Source organism: Trichoplusia ni, chromosome 7 (genome assembly GCF_003590095.1).
Source record: "Trichoplusia ni isolate ovarian cell line Hi5 chromosome 7, tn1, whole genome shotgun sequence".
Classification (NCBI taxonomy): domain Eukaryota; kingdom Metazoa; phylum Arthropoda; class Insecta; order Lepidoptera; family Noctuidae; genus Trichoplusia; species Trichoplusia ni.
In genome coordinates this window covers 7242444-7259183 of record NC_039484.1, presented here as the reverse complement: position 1 = coordinate 7259183, position 16740 = coordinate 7242444, and the positions used below count along the sequence as shown (strand labels likewise).

The following is a 16740-nucleotide window of genomic DNA, read 5'->3' as shown; positions in this document are numbered from 1 at the left end:
AATTTAGAAGAAGAATTGTTTTCTTATCTTTACGCCTCCCTTCACCGCATTTTTTTCGGCCAGTAATAAATATGAAGGTTATAAATACTTTAAATAAAAAAAAATAGACGTAAATATTAAGTTAAAATTAGTATAATGCCTAGTATAAAATGAAATTATGATTTTGCCTACAGGCAGAGATCTGTTATTACCCATTATCTTAGTTGTTCCTTCAACTAGCGTGGGATCTGTAACAGATGTTGTTCTCTTAAAACTTAACATGTACGATAAGCATTACAATTATGGGATTAGTTGAGGAATTTTGTAGTTAGTGTATTAAGTTGTAATTAGCTCTTGAACGCCAGCTGCTTCAAACTGAATTTCGCAGATTTTCAAGTTATCGTCTTTAGTATTTCATACTCTCTTCAAATACTCTTAATATTTTAAACGGATAAAACTACACTGTAATAGATTGTAATGAAATAAAGAAACGATTCTCACCCGTTCACTGAACACACAATAATTATGTAAGAAGCGCAGTAGGTTAAGTACACTTGAATGTGCATTCCATCAGCATTAATTAATTCAACCTCCTTGCTAAGAACATTGTTAGACGACGGAACAAACTTTCATAAAAAAGTATTAATGCATTTTTTACACCGCATTTGTTTTACCGTATTTACCTTTTTTTTTAATAAACGGCCAGTTTTATTGTTAGAAAATAACACAGTACATTTATCAGGCAGTTAGTTACTGCAGTTTTGGTCATGTCACTGTCGTCAATCGAGCATGGGCGCGCGTCATTTGTTTTAGTGTCACAAATCGCCCCCATCCAGGGGGACCCTCGGTAAACAAAAAACAGAGTGTTTCTAAATAAAACCTGTGTATATTTCAAAGTAGGGTAAGTAACTGTGACTGTGTTTGTTAGCTTTCACGCATATATTAATAAAATTGGATACTCAGGTAACTGAGGCGACTATCCATTTTTATAACTCGAAAGTATTTTTACCTACGCGCAGAAATCAAAGAAGTATATTCAGGCGCTGATAAGTCTTTTTATATGAACTGTTAAATGAGTACATAAACATAAACGGTTTTTAATACACAGTGATAATTTGTATGTCTACCAAAATACTAAACTACTAACCGCATAAAACGATAATACGAGACAAAATATCCAATAAATTTAGTAATTGCTAAAGTTCAGAACTAAACATTAAATTGTGGTAGTCTTTCAAAACTATTCAGAGCCAACATTGTATTCATACATGTCCCAATGAAGGCACAGAGAAGTGGTCATATCTTTTACGAACACTCAATATCATGCTAAAACAATGTAAGCAAAATGTGAAAGCGAACCATGAAATTACCCCGAACAGTACAAATGTAATTAAACCTAACTGTTAAACTCAGGCATTGTCGTAAAAGTTAAGTAAAAGCCCCACAGAATCTTTGTTAGATTTACGTTTTATGATAGCAGAAAGAAAAGAGCCGAGAATAATTTAATAATGCTAAGTAATGAAAAATTAACGTTTTATTCAGATTTTTTGCTGTCTAAAAGCTATGGCGATAATTGATAGAGAAGGGTCGCTATCGCTCTTTTGAGATTGACTTTCGTTTTAAGTATTAAATACGCAAATAACATTGATTGGATTTTTTCCTTAAAGTTCACGAGTTAGTAACAGATTTCTTGAGGTTCCGTTGGTCGTACGGAATTTTGTTTTATCGTCCGATTTTTAATTTAGTATTCATAGTGTAACAAATTAAAAACGATCCTATTATTGGCACGAAGATTGGGAATGAATTAAAAGTGCGTAGAGTTATCTTTGTGCCTATTACCATACGCGTATTAAAAATAAACGACTGTTAAATTTTAGAAGTATAGGTATTTTAATTTTGAAAAGCGAAATGCGCTTAATAAGATGAGAACATTAATATTAAATTTCTATAGCCGCTAGGTATTTGTTGGGGTCTAGGCGACCGTGACTGTGATATTTGTCTGTAAACTACCTACAGTATAGGCTGATTATTATTATGTCTTATCTGAAAGGAAAGTGATTTTATAAGTATCTTTTTACACTTAAAATTAATTAAAATTCATCGAAATATTTTTACACCATCAGTTTCTTGGTTTCTTTATTTAAAACTCGTAAAAAATCTGATAGCCAAAATCTTGAAAGATTGGATATAAAAATATGATAATAAGTCCCCACAGAGTAACGTTTTTAATTTCCATTCCGTTACCGAACCCTTTAAACACAAATCCGATTTAAATTTAGGGTTGACAATCACAAAAAATCTAAGTTCCTACTAAAATTGTTTATTTAATCTGTAGATACTTGACAGAAAATTTAATTTTAGTGTTTATTGATTTAAAAAATATCTGCTTTAACAAAACATCTAATATTTATTATTGAAACCATTTTTCATGGTAAAAAACCAAGCTGAAATCCGCACACAAAAACAGCATTCAAAAGCAGTAACATATAACACCCTGTACGTAATTCGGATGCGGACAGCATAAAACGCTGTTTCGTGTTTGTATGAGTCCGGCCATTCGTCGCCAGCATGTTGCCATCTATACTTTTAATTGGCAACCGTAGATCTATGCCTGCAGGCGGCAGACATCATGTTTGGGACAAGTTCATGTTGGTTAGACAGCGATGCATCATGTTGATGGATTCGAACTGCTTTACGCTGATTTGGGTCATGTGTCAAGTAATGCGTTTGTGTGATGCTGTTGGAACGTTGTTATGAGATTGCGAATGCGATTTTCATTCGTTTAAAGATAGAACATTGCAGCATTGCTTTGACAATTTAAATGAAGTTTTGTTGATTATGCGTTTTAATCTAGTCTACAAAAATATTTTTCTCAAAGGTCACTCTTTCACTTTCACGTAGTGTAAAACCAAGTTAAAAAATATAAAACATTCGACACTATAACATCTAAACAAAAGTGAATATAATTTTAATACCGCCAGTTTAAGAGTCTTTGACGTCACCACAAGGGGAACAACTTCATATATTTTTAAGCACAAGTCGTCTGGCCAAAGAGTTCTAATATAACGCTCAGTATACGGATATCAGCCGGCACTGCGGGGTGCCTGCACCGTGCAGCAGACGTCAGTTTCACTTTGGTATTAAATGCTTCTCCTAAAAATAGAGATGTTTAAGAGTATGTCTTGTCGAATATGTTTTGGTGTCAGTCAGTAAGGCTATTTTTATTTTTTATTAAGGTTACGAACAAAGGTAAAATTGAAAATACGAATGCGGTATCATACACATACGTTAAAAATATGGTAAGGTACTTGAAAACTACGATTATTGTCATTTTATAATATTGTAATTTTAAAGCCTTATCTCGGCAAATATGCAAAAAATAGTAAAATCTCTTATTAATTAAATTAGTCTATTAAAACGTGCTCTCTAAACTGTTACAACCCTATTTTTTCACTCGATAAAGGCAACTCTCTCAAGGTCAGGTTAAAGACATCTTTTCCGATTAACTCGGTTTAAATTTATGAAATAGAGTTTAAAAATAGATGACTCATTTACAAGTCTTCAAGAGATTAATAAAAGATGGTTAGACGATGTTACTTTTAATATTTATTTTTTGCCCTTGATATAAGAAATAACTTTCAAGGAGTAAATAAATTAATGATGATAACATTTTTTTCACATAATTTTGATTACTAAAGTGTGTTTTAGTAAGCATGACCAAATGCTTGTAGCCATATAAAAAAAAAAAGTTGTAAAGTAAATTCGAACCAACCAGTATTGTAAAGAACTAAACAGAACTTGTCACTATGCAATTGAATATATTATCATACAAAATAAAACATTACAGGTAAAACCGCAGACACTCTTGGACCACACACACTGCGGTTCCAAGCTGGAAATTGGGCGTAGTTGATTCGTTTTGGGGGCCTCTGTGAGACCTATACAGTATGGAAGACAATTGAAACCTCTCATACTGCAATATAGGTAATTTGACTTGAACAGTTAAAGTTTGTTAAAGTATGTTAAAGTATTAATAAGTAAAATGTGTGTTAAAAGGCAGATGTGATTGTTGGTGAAGGAAACGATTTAATCCAATTTGGTGTTATTTCCACAATTTACAGAAGTGGGCTATCTTAGGCCGTACATACTATCTGTTCTTTCATAAAGCATTGGTAAAGGGTCCCTGGTAAATGCTCGTATTACGTGCAATAATAAAAGTGAAGTTTAGAAATAGTCTAGATAATAGATACACGTAGCTTTTTTTCATTTTAGTCAAATGAGTGTAATGTATAATGCAAAGAAATAAATCAGCTTGTGATGATCCGTGATAGTGTAATGCGATGGAAATTATTTCCAATTGCCACTGAATATGCCAATTACAGTCAAATGTGTAGCCAAAAAAGTAAAGTGTGAAGAAGAATGGCTTGTCACCTATATGAAACTAAAAAAAAAGACGAAATTGCGGTACAACGCATTCAAACGCAGATTCACGTTTTTTAATTTGACTGCTTGACGGTACTGGCACTCATTAGATACGTTAAGAAAAACAAATGACGCTAAATTCCTCATGGGTTGCAGTGGAAACGCAGCGGAACGCACACAAGCACATTGCCCATAAAACACCATAGTTTAACTTGCACACATAGATGTATTGTTCGTTTGTGTGAATCAATAAAGAATTTTATGTGCCAGGTTTTTTTACAACAGTAATTACCTGAAACAGCAAAAAGAATGCGTCTTCGTGTTTTATATGCCGACTGCGAGCTCTTAATTGTACCTTCGTTTCGTGACTTGCTTTCCGAGTTGTTTATAGGTTGCTTTAATTATTTACTTGATTACATGCTATTTATTTCTTTTAAATAATGCTAAGACTGCACTTAATAAACTTGTTTTGTTTCCAGGAAACTTTTTCCAAACAAAACGTCAAACAACATGCATAATTTTTTGTTTAGGTGTCCATAATTTAGGGTGAAAAAAGCTGTCATTTACAAACACTGAATAATGAACTGGATCTCTCAAGTTTTAATTATTGCTGTGATTTACTGTCAGTGAAACCCCAACAACAAGGAACAATTCCGAATCCATTCAATTATTCAAACTTTTAATTAATATTAATAGGAGCTCTTACTTTCAAAAGAAATAATACTGAAGGCACAGATAAAAACTCCTTAGAAATCCGCGTTACCCGCAGCTGTGGACTGTAAATTAATGCGAAAACAATAAAGCGTCGCAACGGCAGAGTCCGAAAATAGACAGCGAAGAGCTACGAATAAAAATTAATTCCAAATGGTTATTAGTGCTTTCGGACAAAAGTAGGTTGGATCGGCCGGTGTGAGTGAGCAAGTCCTTAATAAACGTCACGATAAGAGAGATAGGAAATTAAACGAAACTAAAGAGAAGTCGGTCGTACTAACATCTGGGGGAACGATTTTGGGGAGAGACAGTTCATGACTTAAAGTGAAAAAAAAACGAAATTAAGAGCGGCTGCTCGATTCTGTTTACCCTCTGTGAGCGACAGTTTAGCACCTCCTTTGTTTTTATTTGTATTTCAACCGTTTCAGTTTACAAAATTAGATACGTTGTGTTTAAAATATTTCGTACAAAATTATCTTTCGAAGTCTTAATCACTTTTTTTTCGAAGTAGAGTAGATTCTTTCAGTTTTTTTTGACATTATTTTATTTAATGTCCACACCAACGCAAGATTGAAGTCTCCTATTATTATGTAAATTGGCTTACCTTTGGGTAATGGTTCGATGACAACTTTCACGGCGTGGACGGCCCCTAATCCTATTAGGATCCACAGCAGAGCCATGGCGCTTCGTGTCAAGTGCAGCAAGTCATCCATCTTCATCCGATTTCAATGTATTTTCTTCATCGCAGGCGTTTTCTGTAACAAAAAAATATATTATCAATTATTATTAAATCCACTCAAAACAATAAACGCAAGAGAATCTGCTTAAACTAGTATCATAACAAAGTTATTCTGATTATTTCATCAAACATTTATTTCAAAACAATCTCCAGATTAAACACTTCATAGATTTCTAGGAGCAAAATTAGATATTCCGACAAGTCGATTTGAATAAGCCGTGGCAACGAATAGGCATGGAAATAAAACATTTTAGCATCAGAATCAGTATCAGCCACAGTTCAACGTAATATTGACAAGATTCAATCCAACTCGCAAATCCAATCCTTCAACTTCTGAAGTGAGTTCGCCTAATATCTAGCGCCTTTGCATTTATGAATAATAACTGGAAAAAGTTAAACTCACAAATCCTACTCCATCTGAATATTGTACGATTCGAAAGATAACGCGCCAAAGGAAAGAGGATTCTTTTTTATAAAATGCTACCCGGTGTTTATTCTTCAACGACAAAGTTTGTAAGGTGGATTAAAATTGTTATAAACCTAGATGGAGTTTTATATCTTTGCGGATTTATTACAGGATTTTGCGTTAACCTTTATTGTCAGTCGAGAGCCAAATCAATTTCAGTGTGGTTGCTATGGAAACACGATTGAATTCTTTATACGTTTTTCATCTTTTTATCGACATTCTCTGTGCGTAATAGGACGATGAAAATATTGAATAAGTATAGATGTTTTTTTTTATTAATTTCAAAGTCAGTGAGTTACTATGTTAGTGCATTATTGATCTTGTTCGGGGAAAAAGTATATTATCATCAACAGTATTAAAATAATCTTTTTTTTTAAACGGCTCCCGCGCTAAGGTATTTAATCCTTGTATCGCGGGGGGTTTACAAACATACAACTCACATGCACTAAGACACCCAGACTCAGAACAAGCATTCGTGGATCACACAAATGCTTGTCCTACGCGGCGATCGAACCCGCGACACGTCGCGCACAATGGGTTTGCACCTCAACCAGTCGGCTATCCATGCATCTTACAGTTACCCTTGTAAAGAGTTTATTTCTATTTATAGAAATTAGTTTTTAAACAGGCTACCATTTACCTCAATAACAGATATCTACGCAGGCAGAACCTTGGACAAAAGCTAGTTTCACAATATTTCATTCGTCTTTTTACAGCACTTCATTCCCAGTCAATATTTAATTAAAATACAGAATAAACGACAAGCGCAACCGCTGACAAAAACAGCATTTTTATTATCTCAATTGGAATCTCTTGCATGAGCAATAAAAACTCATATTAAAGGGTGTTACACACTGCACCTTTTCCAATGGTATACATGCTCGTAAATCTGATATGCGACTTCTTCAGGATATTAATAACGTAGTTATGAGCCTAGGAAAGGTATGCGTGTGACTGGTATTTATACATACCTTGAAAGAATTCATGCAAGTTTGCAGTGTGAACCTGCTCTTACAAGGGTCGGTTTACAACGTATTATATTGCACGTAGCACTATAAAATTGACCCCCGGACAAATCACTTCGTAGTTACACACAACGTTAAATTGATGGCGATGTATAACGTTGTTTGCCACTTTTGAAAAGTGTCCGTTCTCGTTCAAACTATCGTTTTTCGGGAGAATCAATTTGGTAGAGATTTTTCATTTGAGCGCCGTAAGCGGAATGCTGTGGACGTCTGTTGTCGTCATTCGTCTGTAGATTCTAATAGTTCAGCGGTGTAGATTGGTTTCGTGTTTTGTTTTAATTTTTAGTTTCCAGCTGTAGATGAAAGCTCTTGATGGTGCTAGTTTATCTTTTTTTATTTTGTTAGGATATACAACATTGAAAAAATACGACCGACATAATCAAATTAAGCGTAACAATATTAGCTCATTTACGTAACAGGAAGACTTTTATTTGAAGTAAAATATTTAACTTTTTAGGATACAGACCTAAACAAACGAAATCGTCTCAAATGAGTTATTCTGACGATTGTAAAAATAGCTTTTTTTTCATTCAAATAAAGTTAAAAAGGTATGTGAATTTGTGGAACCAGTTACAATAAAATTAGTATTTTTTTAAATATTACCATGTTGACTAAGTTAATAAAATTTAAAATATAATTCATGAAACTACTAGGATATAATATAGCAAAGTTTTTGGTCTTATTTGTGTATATACCATCGAACATGTTCCAACAGAAGAAACTAATGTTATTACCTAAATTTGGTGCCTTATAAGACGCTGCTTTTTGAACTGGTTTTTGTAAGGTACCAAAAACGTCGCCCACAATGTCAAAGAAACACAATGGAACTCTAAATTTTATCAAACACGATTAAAGATAATACCTCCCTAGTATTATACGGAGTCCATTATACCTCCATAGATCCCTCCTTTCTCGCAATTAACAGCATCACAGATGCGAAACACAGCAAATTAAGCACTTCATTATAACAACCAGCATCTAATAATAGTTCCGTCTTAAACTACAATTTAATTCCGTTGCTAAATACAGTATCATTATCATTTCACTAAGCTCTGTTAATTATCAACACATTGTCCCAAAATATCTCATAGGATAATTTCTATAATATGTAGCCATTGATAATCAATATAATTAAATCTAAAAACGACAAGATGAGAAGAAAACAAATACGATTAAATGCTTGTCATTATTGTGATAGAGATGTGAAGAGATTGGCTAAAAAAACTATACTTATGAAAGAAAACAAACAGATTTTGAAAAATGTTCTCTATCTAGCTATCACGGTTCGTGAGATCAGTTTGGCAGTAGAACGGACAGGCCGCCTGAGATTATTCTCACAATAAATTGATTTTCATATTCTTCATTTTAGAAAATATCGATTCCATTAAGACATTCAATAACCGATGCTATAAACATAAGTTCTTCAAAACCCTATTCTAAACCTAAGATATTCCTTTTTATTCTCTAAACTGAAAGTAAAATTAAGCAAATACGTACAATAGTGAATGCCGTAATAATAGATGAGTGTTTGTAATTGTGCGCTGTGTAAGCTGCAGTAATTGCAATGTGCATCATTAGTACCGGAGAAAGGGACTACCGATACTACTGTCCCGCTCTAACAAATAAGGTTTTGTGTTATACCGTTAGGAAAATAAAATTGCCAATAGGCTAAGCTTGCCAAGCTTTTCTAATTTCATCTCGCTATGGTTTTTAGTTCTGCACATGAGTTTATTTTCTCATTCTCTTCTGCTAGTGATTCTATTGACGTCGAAAAATGAAAATAAACGAAAAGAAGATTCTCATTACTGTTAGACCTTCTACCGCTTTAATTACTCGACCAACAAGATCTATAGAAATTTGAACCAAGGCAGATTTTTTCTCAATAAATAATTATTCGCGTTGAACCTATCCATCCCACAGCGGAGCTTCATTGGCGCCAAATTAAGTGTCGTCGTTATTCATTCGCATGTTAAAGGTGCGAGCTGGCTATACAAGGAGACATTCTAATTACGGCAGCGGGCGTGGCCACCCGTCGTCACCTGATTAAGGCATCAAAGATTCCAGCATGAGCCAGTTCGTAATTATTTGGCCTTACCGTATAGCCTTTATGCTACGAAGAGTTATTCAACCCAAGACTCAATCAAGCGAACCATTAAAAGAATCCTGATTGCAAAAAAAATGTTAGATGTTTTTTTACCGGTGCGAAAGTTTTTTTTTCGGGGAGTATTTAAATTACTGAAGCTGTCATATAATGTCAAAACTTCACAAGGACTTTGTTAATAGATTTATGACAACAGCCGCTAAAACTCAGCTGGCACGAACCAAATATTAAAACGCAGCAAAAAGGGCACGAAAATGGAACATTAAATATGAATACCAACTTGTTTTAGCTTGAACGTTCGCCTTAGGTAAACTGTAGCGGAGTTTCGTCGTTCGTAGCACCTTGTCCTCTTCAAATCCTATATAATAATGAGACAAGCTCCGGTCCCTTTGAGGAAATTTTTAATGAAACACCCTAGAAAAGTTATAAAAGCCTCGTCTATCTTTTAAAAAGTAATTGAGCCTGGCAGAGAGCGCTTTTCAAATGATTTGCGGGTTTTGTTTTACAATCATTGCGAAAAGTTGCCAACTTTAAACATTAATTTCGTAATCAGAGAGTACGAACAAATATTTTGTTTGAAGCAAAAAGTAGAACTCCTATTTTCATCATTACAAAGGCCCGATACTCAGACACAAAAGTTTCCGGTAAATTTGGTTATTGTTATCTTCTGATTTACTTTTAAAAGATGATTTATACTGAATCGCAGCCAAAACATGATTGACGACCTACCAAATCTTTAAACCAAGCTAACTTAAATAAGGTTTCTACCTAAAGCAAAATATTAGGTAAGAAGTCTCTCAAAACTCTTTAAAAATTTTCTTAGAATCACGGTTTAACTTCATTTTTAACGTTTAATAAGTTTGCTTCATAAAGTAAAAACTTTTAGTCCACTGTTTTATTTGAAACCTCAGTTCGAATTTAATTTCTCACAACGGGTGTAAGTTTTCGCGCTTGGAGATTAACGAAATTAGTGAAATTGCTATTAGGGGTGTGAAAAAAATGTAATTGTGCCCTCGGCGGGTCATTAACTATAGTTAGAACGTTCATGGTACTCGGTGCAAGCGAGGCGAGTTATTGCAGTGTGAATTGCACTTTATACGAATTTTAAACCCTTTTTTTGTTTAATTTGTTTGGGAAATTGTAACGGTATTTAGACTCCTTTTTGTAGGAATTACAAAAAGTTACGCCACTATTATCAATATTATTTTCTAAATAGTGATATATTATGTTAAATAATTAATACTTGGATACCTGCTTCCTAATGTAATAAATCCATTGTGTAGCCAAGGAGGTCATCAATACCAAGTATTTTTTTTCAAATTACTCATTACGTTCAATGACTTTATACCATCAATCACCTTTTGTTAATACGCGACGCAGTCAAACCTTGAGTTATACCAACATAAACAATACTGGCTACAATTCAAGATAATCAGGTTCATGATTTACCATTAAACGCAAGGACGCCAACTCCCTTTGTCGAATTATTGACGTCATAAAAGTGAAGCTCTAACGATAGCCGACAGAGCCTTATTCTTGGCAAATAATCGAACGACGGCTAACAACCAGATAGACTGGTGAAGACAAAAGAATATTTTCTAGCCTATTATCAAAATTATAGACGAGCGGGAATAAGGAAGACAATGCTGGCTCCTTCTCGCCTCCGTCTTATTTTAATTGCGTCGTCCCAAGAGCTGTATTGCGTTTTATGAACGGAATAATACCGCCGGTAGGCATCGCATTGTTAATATACGAGTAAGTTACTATTACATAAAAATATGAAGCAGTTAATTAAGCTTAAGCCGAGTTTACGAGTTTGTTGTTTAGGTGCATCTACAAAGGTAGTGCGGCGATGTGGGTGGATGCACGTGGCGCCGACGTGGCCCTTTGTACAAAGAAATCCAGTGGGCCTGACGCGGGCAACAAAGTGGTTTTCTACATACGGACTACGCGCCAAGCAACACGGAAAATTGAATCACTGCTACTCTTTGAATACTGGCTCAAGTTTTTATAACGATTTTATCACCACCAGTTGTTTGTAGTTTGTGAGACTTTTCGGTTTGTTGTTTTTGTAAAAAGTGAAAGATATGTAGCATTATTTTTATTTAATGTCAACTTTGTTTCGTGTTAAGAAAAGTGTTTAGCTGTTTCCATTCTATAATGCTACTATACGTAACAATATGAGAATAGGATTTTACAAAAGATAATTTGCTGTTTCTAAAGTAGTTTAAAAAAAAGTTTTTCATGTAATGTTTGACTTGATACAGAGCTACTGTACCACTATTGATACTACTATTGTACTATGTGCATAATATATGAAAAATGTATCTTACTTACAAATCTCAATTTACTGGTTTTCAATATAAACTTCTGGAGCAGAATATAATATCGGTGCCAATAATAGAGCAACCTCGCCACAAACATATTTTACTGGATAAACCAATACAGGAAAAGCTGATAAACGCGTAAAAGGATTAATATGAAATATTGGCGAAAACCAACGTAAGTGAGAAGAAATATTGGTGGGTTGTTTCCTTTGGGGAAATCCGAACGGCAATGTGGTTATGCAACAACAACGAATCATTGTAGGTTCGTGTGTTCAGTAGATTGTCAGATAATAAATTTGTGCTTTAAAATTTGAGCGTCTAAACGATTTTAAAAATATTGTGTGCTAGGATTGATTTATTTCGATTAAATTGACAATATTAAAAAAAAAACATCTTTTGTGTTAACCACGATGTTAATTTTGAGATACAAAAGCTGGATTACAATCAAGATGAACTTAGAAATTCATGAATGTTATTATTTTCATAACCTTAGCATTTTTAGTGCATCTGTCAATTCGCAAGTTGCCACAGCGTAAAAGTCCGTTGAAAATTAAGTTATCTTCATGCACGAATTCACACTTTTATTGGTGCAGCTGAAAGTTGACTTCAAAACACCCGCACAAACAAAATTGTATTTAAATAAAAATCATCTTTTTAAAAGAAATATACGTACGGCACCGGAGAAATATGACAGCTCGTTGGCACAAGACTGCTCTTACAATGATACCGTCATCTCCCCTAGACTAGACTGGCCGATAACAACACGCCAAGAACAACTAAAAAGAGAAAAATATTCAAAATAAGAACAAACCAGTCAATAAACATTTTTAAATACTTCATTTTTAATTTTTCTCTATCTTTTTCCGACAGCCGTTGCCCCTCTTTTCATTTTATATTAAATACTCCTTTGAAAACTAAATTTTTATTATTGACATTTCCATGAAAAATATCGTGTGAAGTGTTATCATCATTTCTATTATAAGTTAACTAAAAGTTAAATTTAATGTAGTTAACTTTAAAATGAGATGTATATAATTAAATAGTTTAATTATTGACATCTCATTTTCGAGACCTATTTACATTATTCCAATTATTAAACTCGACATATTGTCCTTAACTACTTTTGCGCTCAGCTCAATTCGTCTGCATTCACTAATACGTCAAAAATTCTACACCTATTCAAACGTCCTTATAATGTACAAATACAATTTTGACAACCCAAAAATAATTTATTAGAAACGAGATGAGTACAAAAATTATATGAACATAAATAAGTGCAACAGTTGTATTTCACAGACGGATAAAACCCATACAGAGACGTATAGATGCTTCGTTACTTCTATGCAGAACCGTAGTTACAGTACTGTGGAAATAAGCTGCAAATTTTCACACCCTCGCTTTTAATGGTGTGGTTTGCAGAACAGACGACAGATAAAATTCACTGACAGTGTTTTAAAAAAGCGTTTAATGTGTAAAATAGTATTTTAATTATTTAAGGCCTGAATTGTAAGCTAAAAAACGGAGAAAGTACTTATTTCAATTTTATACTTTTTTCGGTTCATACAATCGTACTGGTTACAAAACAGCTGCGATTCTTAGGAGTAAAAAGAGTGGAATAATATTTGTCAATATCAGGATAGTAAGCTATGAATGAACAGATTTTTTTGCCAACCGTACGATCTAATTTCGCGAGCCGGCTCCTCCGTCACCTCTTCACAATCCACAAAGTAGCGAAAGTGGCGCAAAGTGCGCCGCGCAGACAATCCGACCCACCCATTGTTGTCTTTGATTTAGCCACCGCACTGCACCAAACCACAACATGCTGCACACGCATACAAACCTTCACATACCCATCATACACACTCTAATGGAAATCCGAATAATAACAATATCCTTTTGAAATCACCGACCTTACCCAAAATTAAAAAATCCGAATTCCCAATGGTCCAAAATCACTCGAGATTAAAAGACAAAAACGCCGAGACTTTTTCATTTCATCACGTCGTTCATATTAACTTAGAGAGCTACCTAAATATGCACGCAATTTTCATCCATTCCATTCCTAATGACTTTCACTGACACGGCCCAAAACCCCTCATTTTACACTTTGACGCGTTCACTTACGCCTAGTCCTGTCGCGATGACATTTTCCAATGGAAGCTAAAATGAACTTGGCGAAAATGACGGTTTCACTCTCTTTAATAAAGTTCAAATTTGAATGAAACCGCACGCCGAGCAGGGTGACTTTTGTCTATTCTGGGTCTTCAAGGATAAAGTATAATTTGTGATGGAAGTAATACAGCGCAAGTTGACTGAGCCGTTATCAAAAATGAACCATGCTATTTTCACGTTAGAGTTGTAAACGGCTTGGCTGCAAGTGACAGTTGTGGTAAATAAAGTTTGGTAGTTTTTCTGTCGGATCGTTTTGTCTATCGGTAATATGAGACTCGGTTCGCACCTCTGAACAACAGAGCCTTAGTTTTTTCACACTTTATGAAAATACGTCTCTATAGATATGGACGTGTTTAGTCGAGGTGTTTAGTTGCAGATTATTTGTGGCTGTACAGTTTTTCAAGTGGTATGATATATGGGCCGTGCTTTAATTAATAATAGGGTATGAAGACATAAATTCCAATATATTTGACAGCCTTCCGACCAGGTAATATCAACTACTAAAACATTTTCAAACTTTCTCTATAGTTCATGGTAAAGTCTATCGGCAACTTCAATTTCCCCAACATATTTCTATAAAATAATAATGAAGCTAGTCAGGAATACCTGACGCTGACCAATATTAGACGTGGGGGCCGTTGCGTGCCAGACATTCCTCGTTCAAGTATGAAATATGGAGTTGGAGAGACATCGGCTTATACGGCACATACATACATTTTATATTCAGTACTATGAGGAAACTCTAAACTTAGTGCCAGGTATCACCACACCAAGAAGGATAGCATATTCTTTCACAATACTCAAAATATATATTATCTTAAGTCATGTTATTTTCATGAATTATTTTGTCTTATTTAATTAATTTCTTCTTCAAAACGTTTCTATTTGTGAATATCAAATCACACAACACGTTCGGGACGAGGCGACTAGAATTTAAGAGGATTACGCAGGAGGCTAATTCACAATTGTAATATGGAATGATGGCCCAATTCCGTCCCCATTTTACGACAAGGGTGGTTGGTAAAAAGCAGCATCGCCCGAGGTGATGCCTGTCATGTGGGAGACATTCCCCTTTCCCGGGTTCCTGTACTTGTTCAACATGCTTTCACACTTTTGGGCATCCGAAACGGCAGGGGAAAAGTCGGCCTATGAGAAAAGTTTATGGATTCAACAAATGTTTGTTGTACTAAGAAAATATTTCATCAGTGTTGTATCATTGTGTAGAGACTAACAATGACAGTTCGTGTTTACTTGCCTGTAATTCAAAACAAAGTTTTCTTAACATATATTTTCGAATATAATAACAAAATTAGGTCAAAAAGACAAACACCAATGATAATCAAACCAAAAAATTAATAGGTACTATTTCAGAAATGGCATGAAAAACATAATACATTAAAAAAAGCTACAAGAAAGATAAAGGAAAATAAAATATAAGAAAATAGGGATACTCCTTCTTTATGTAAAATTGTTACGGCGTTTTTGTTTGTTAGTTGATACGAGCCAAATATTTTTTGCTACGCTCCTGAGAAATCAGACAAGATATACAGTCATGTGCACACACTGTGAAATAAGCTTTTGTTAGGAAAAAAATGTTTTCATATTGCATTATGAATATACTATTCATTCCGTGGTGATGTTGTGTGAAGTTTACAATTTCTCATTTGTGTAATAATCTTATATTTCTCACATATTTTCTTTGAGAAAAATCTTGCTTTTCATGTGCCATTTTTGACAGGAATTTGAATTGAACATTATATTTAAGTTTTATAATCTGCTTAGCAAATATTTTCTAATATGATGGATGTTATTCTAATTAATAACATCCGATTTTTTAAACCTTATGCTAATTCAATGTTTATTCAAGAGATTATTTCAAACTGCAATATTAATAACGCAAACAACTCACAAATACATTTCATTACAATATAAACAACACTGTATACGAAGCTGATTAATTAATCAAATTGAAATTCTTTACTATTCAAATATGAACTAACCTAGTCACTCCTTGTGGAAACATAAATTCAGATTATTGTTAACGAAATTCCGTGTAATTAATTAAAGTAATACATGGACGATTAAATTGTTACGTAATTTGAATAGGACAACAATTACGTTACTTAGAGTATTTACGCATGTAGCGACATTTTAACCCTATAATTTTGTTTTTTTTTTGTGAATGCATTAGCAACCCATTTTCTTCCCGTGGGTATCGTTCATAATAGACAGTGTCAGTGGTACGGTGTACCTGTATGAGACTCGCATAATGTTGTATTGGTTGCTGATACTCTTTGGAACAGGTATTGAAATTACTACAAATGATGTATGTAGTGATATAGTATGTATGATTTACATAAGTTTATTTTCAATACGATTTTCGAAAGCTTAGGCGAAAAATTAAGTATAAATAACTACTATTACTATTTGTTATTTATTTGCCATTTATGGTAGTGGGAACAAACTTGTTGTCAATTTAAAGGCTTAATTCATGGACACTCGATATTGTATATTTATTAGGAAAGTTACGCCTCTAATTAAATATCCAATGCATATTCACACAGCCCCCAATTTCAAAACGAGTACTCCAAAACAACAACGAAACAGAATAGGTCCGAGAATTCAAGTAATCCCATTAATCATCTTTGAAATTCAATACATTGACACGTTAACGCGCACCGAGAGTGGGGTCGCCCGTTATCGGCGTTCCATGGATTTTATGATGTTTCAGTTTCTATAGACAGACATGGGAGGCGGGATAGTTGGAATATCACTTAGCTATTCGAATATGCAGATCG

The 16740-nt window shown here is 34.1% G+C and overlaps 1 protein-coding gene across 1 annotated transcript in view; it reads right to left on the bottom strand.

Moving 5' to 3' along the window:
• LOC113496124 (semaphorin-2A) overlaps positions 1 to 16740 on the bottom strand; it is a 263037-nt gene that overhangs the window by 108882 nt on the left and 137415 nt on the right. The window contains exon 4 of the mRNA XM_026875248.1: positions 5717 to 5867. Coding sequence (XP_026731049.1) covers positions 5717 to 5831 — 115 coding nt within the window. The 5' untranslated portion in view covers positions 5832 to 5867. The remainder of the gene's footprint in view (positions 1 to 5716; positions 5868 to 16740) is intronic.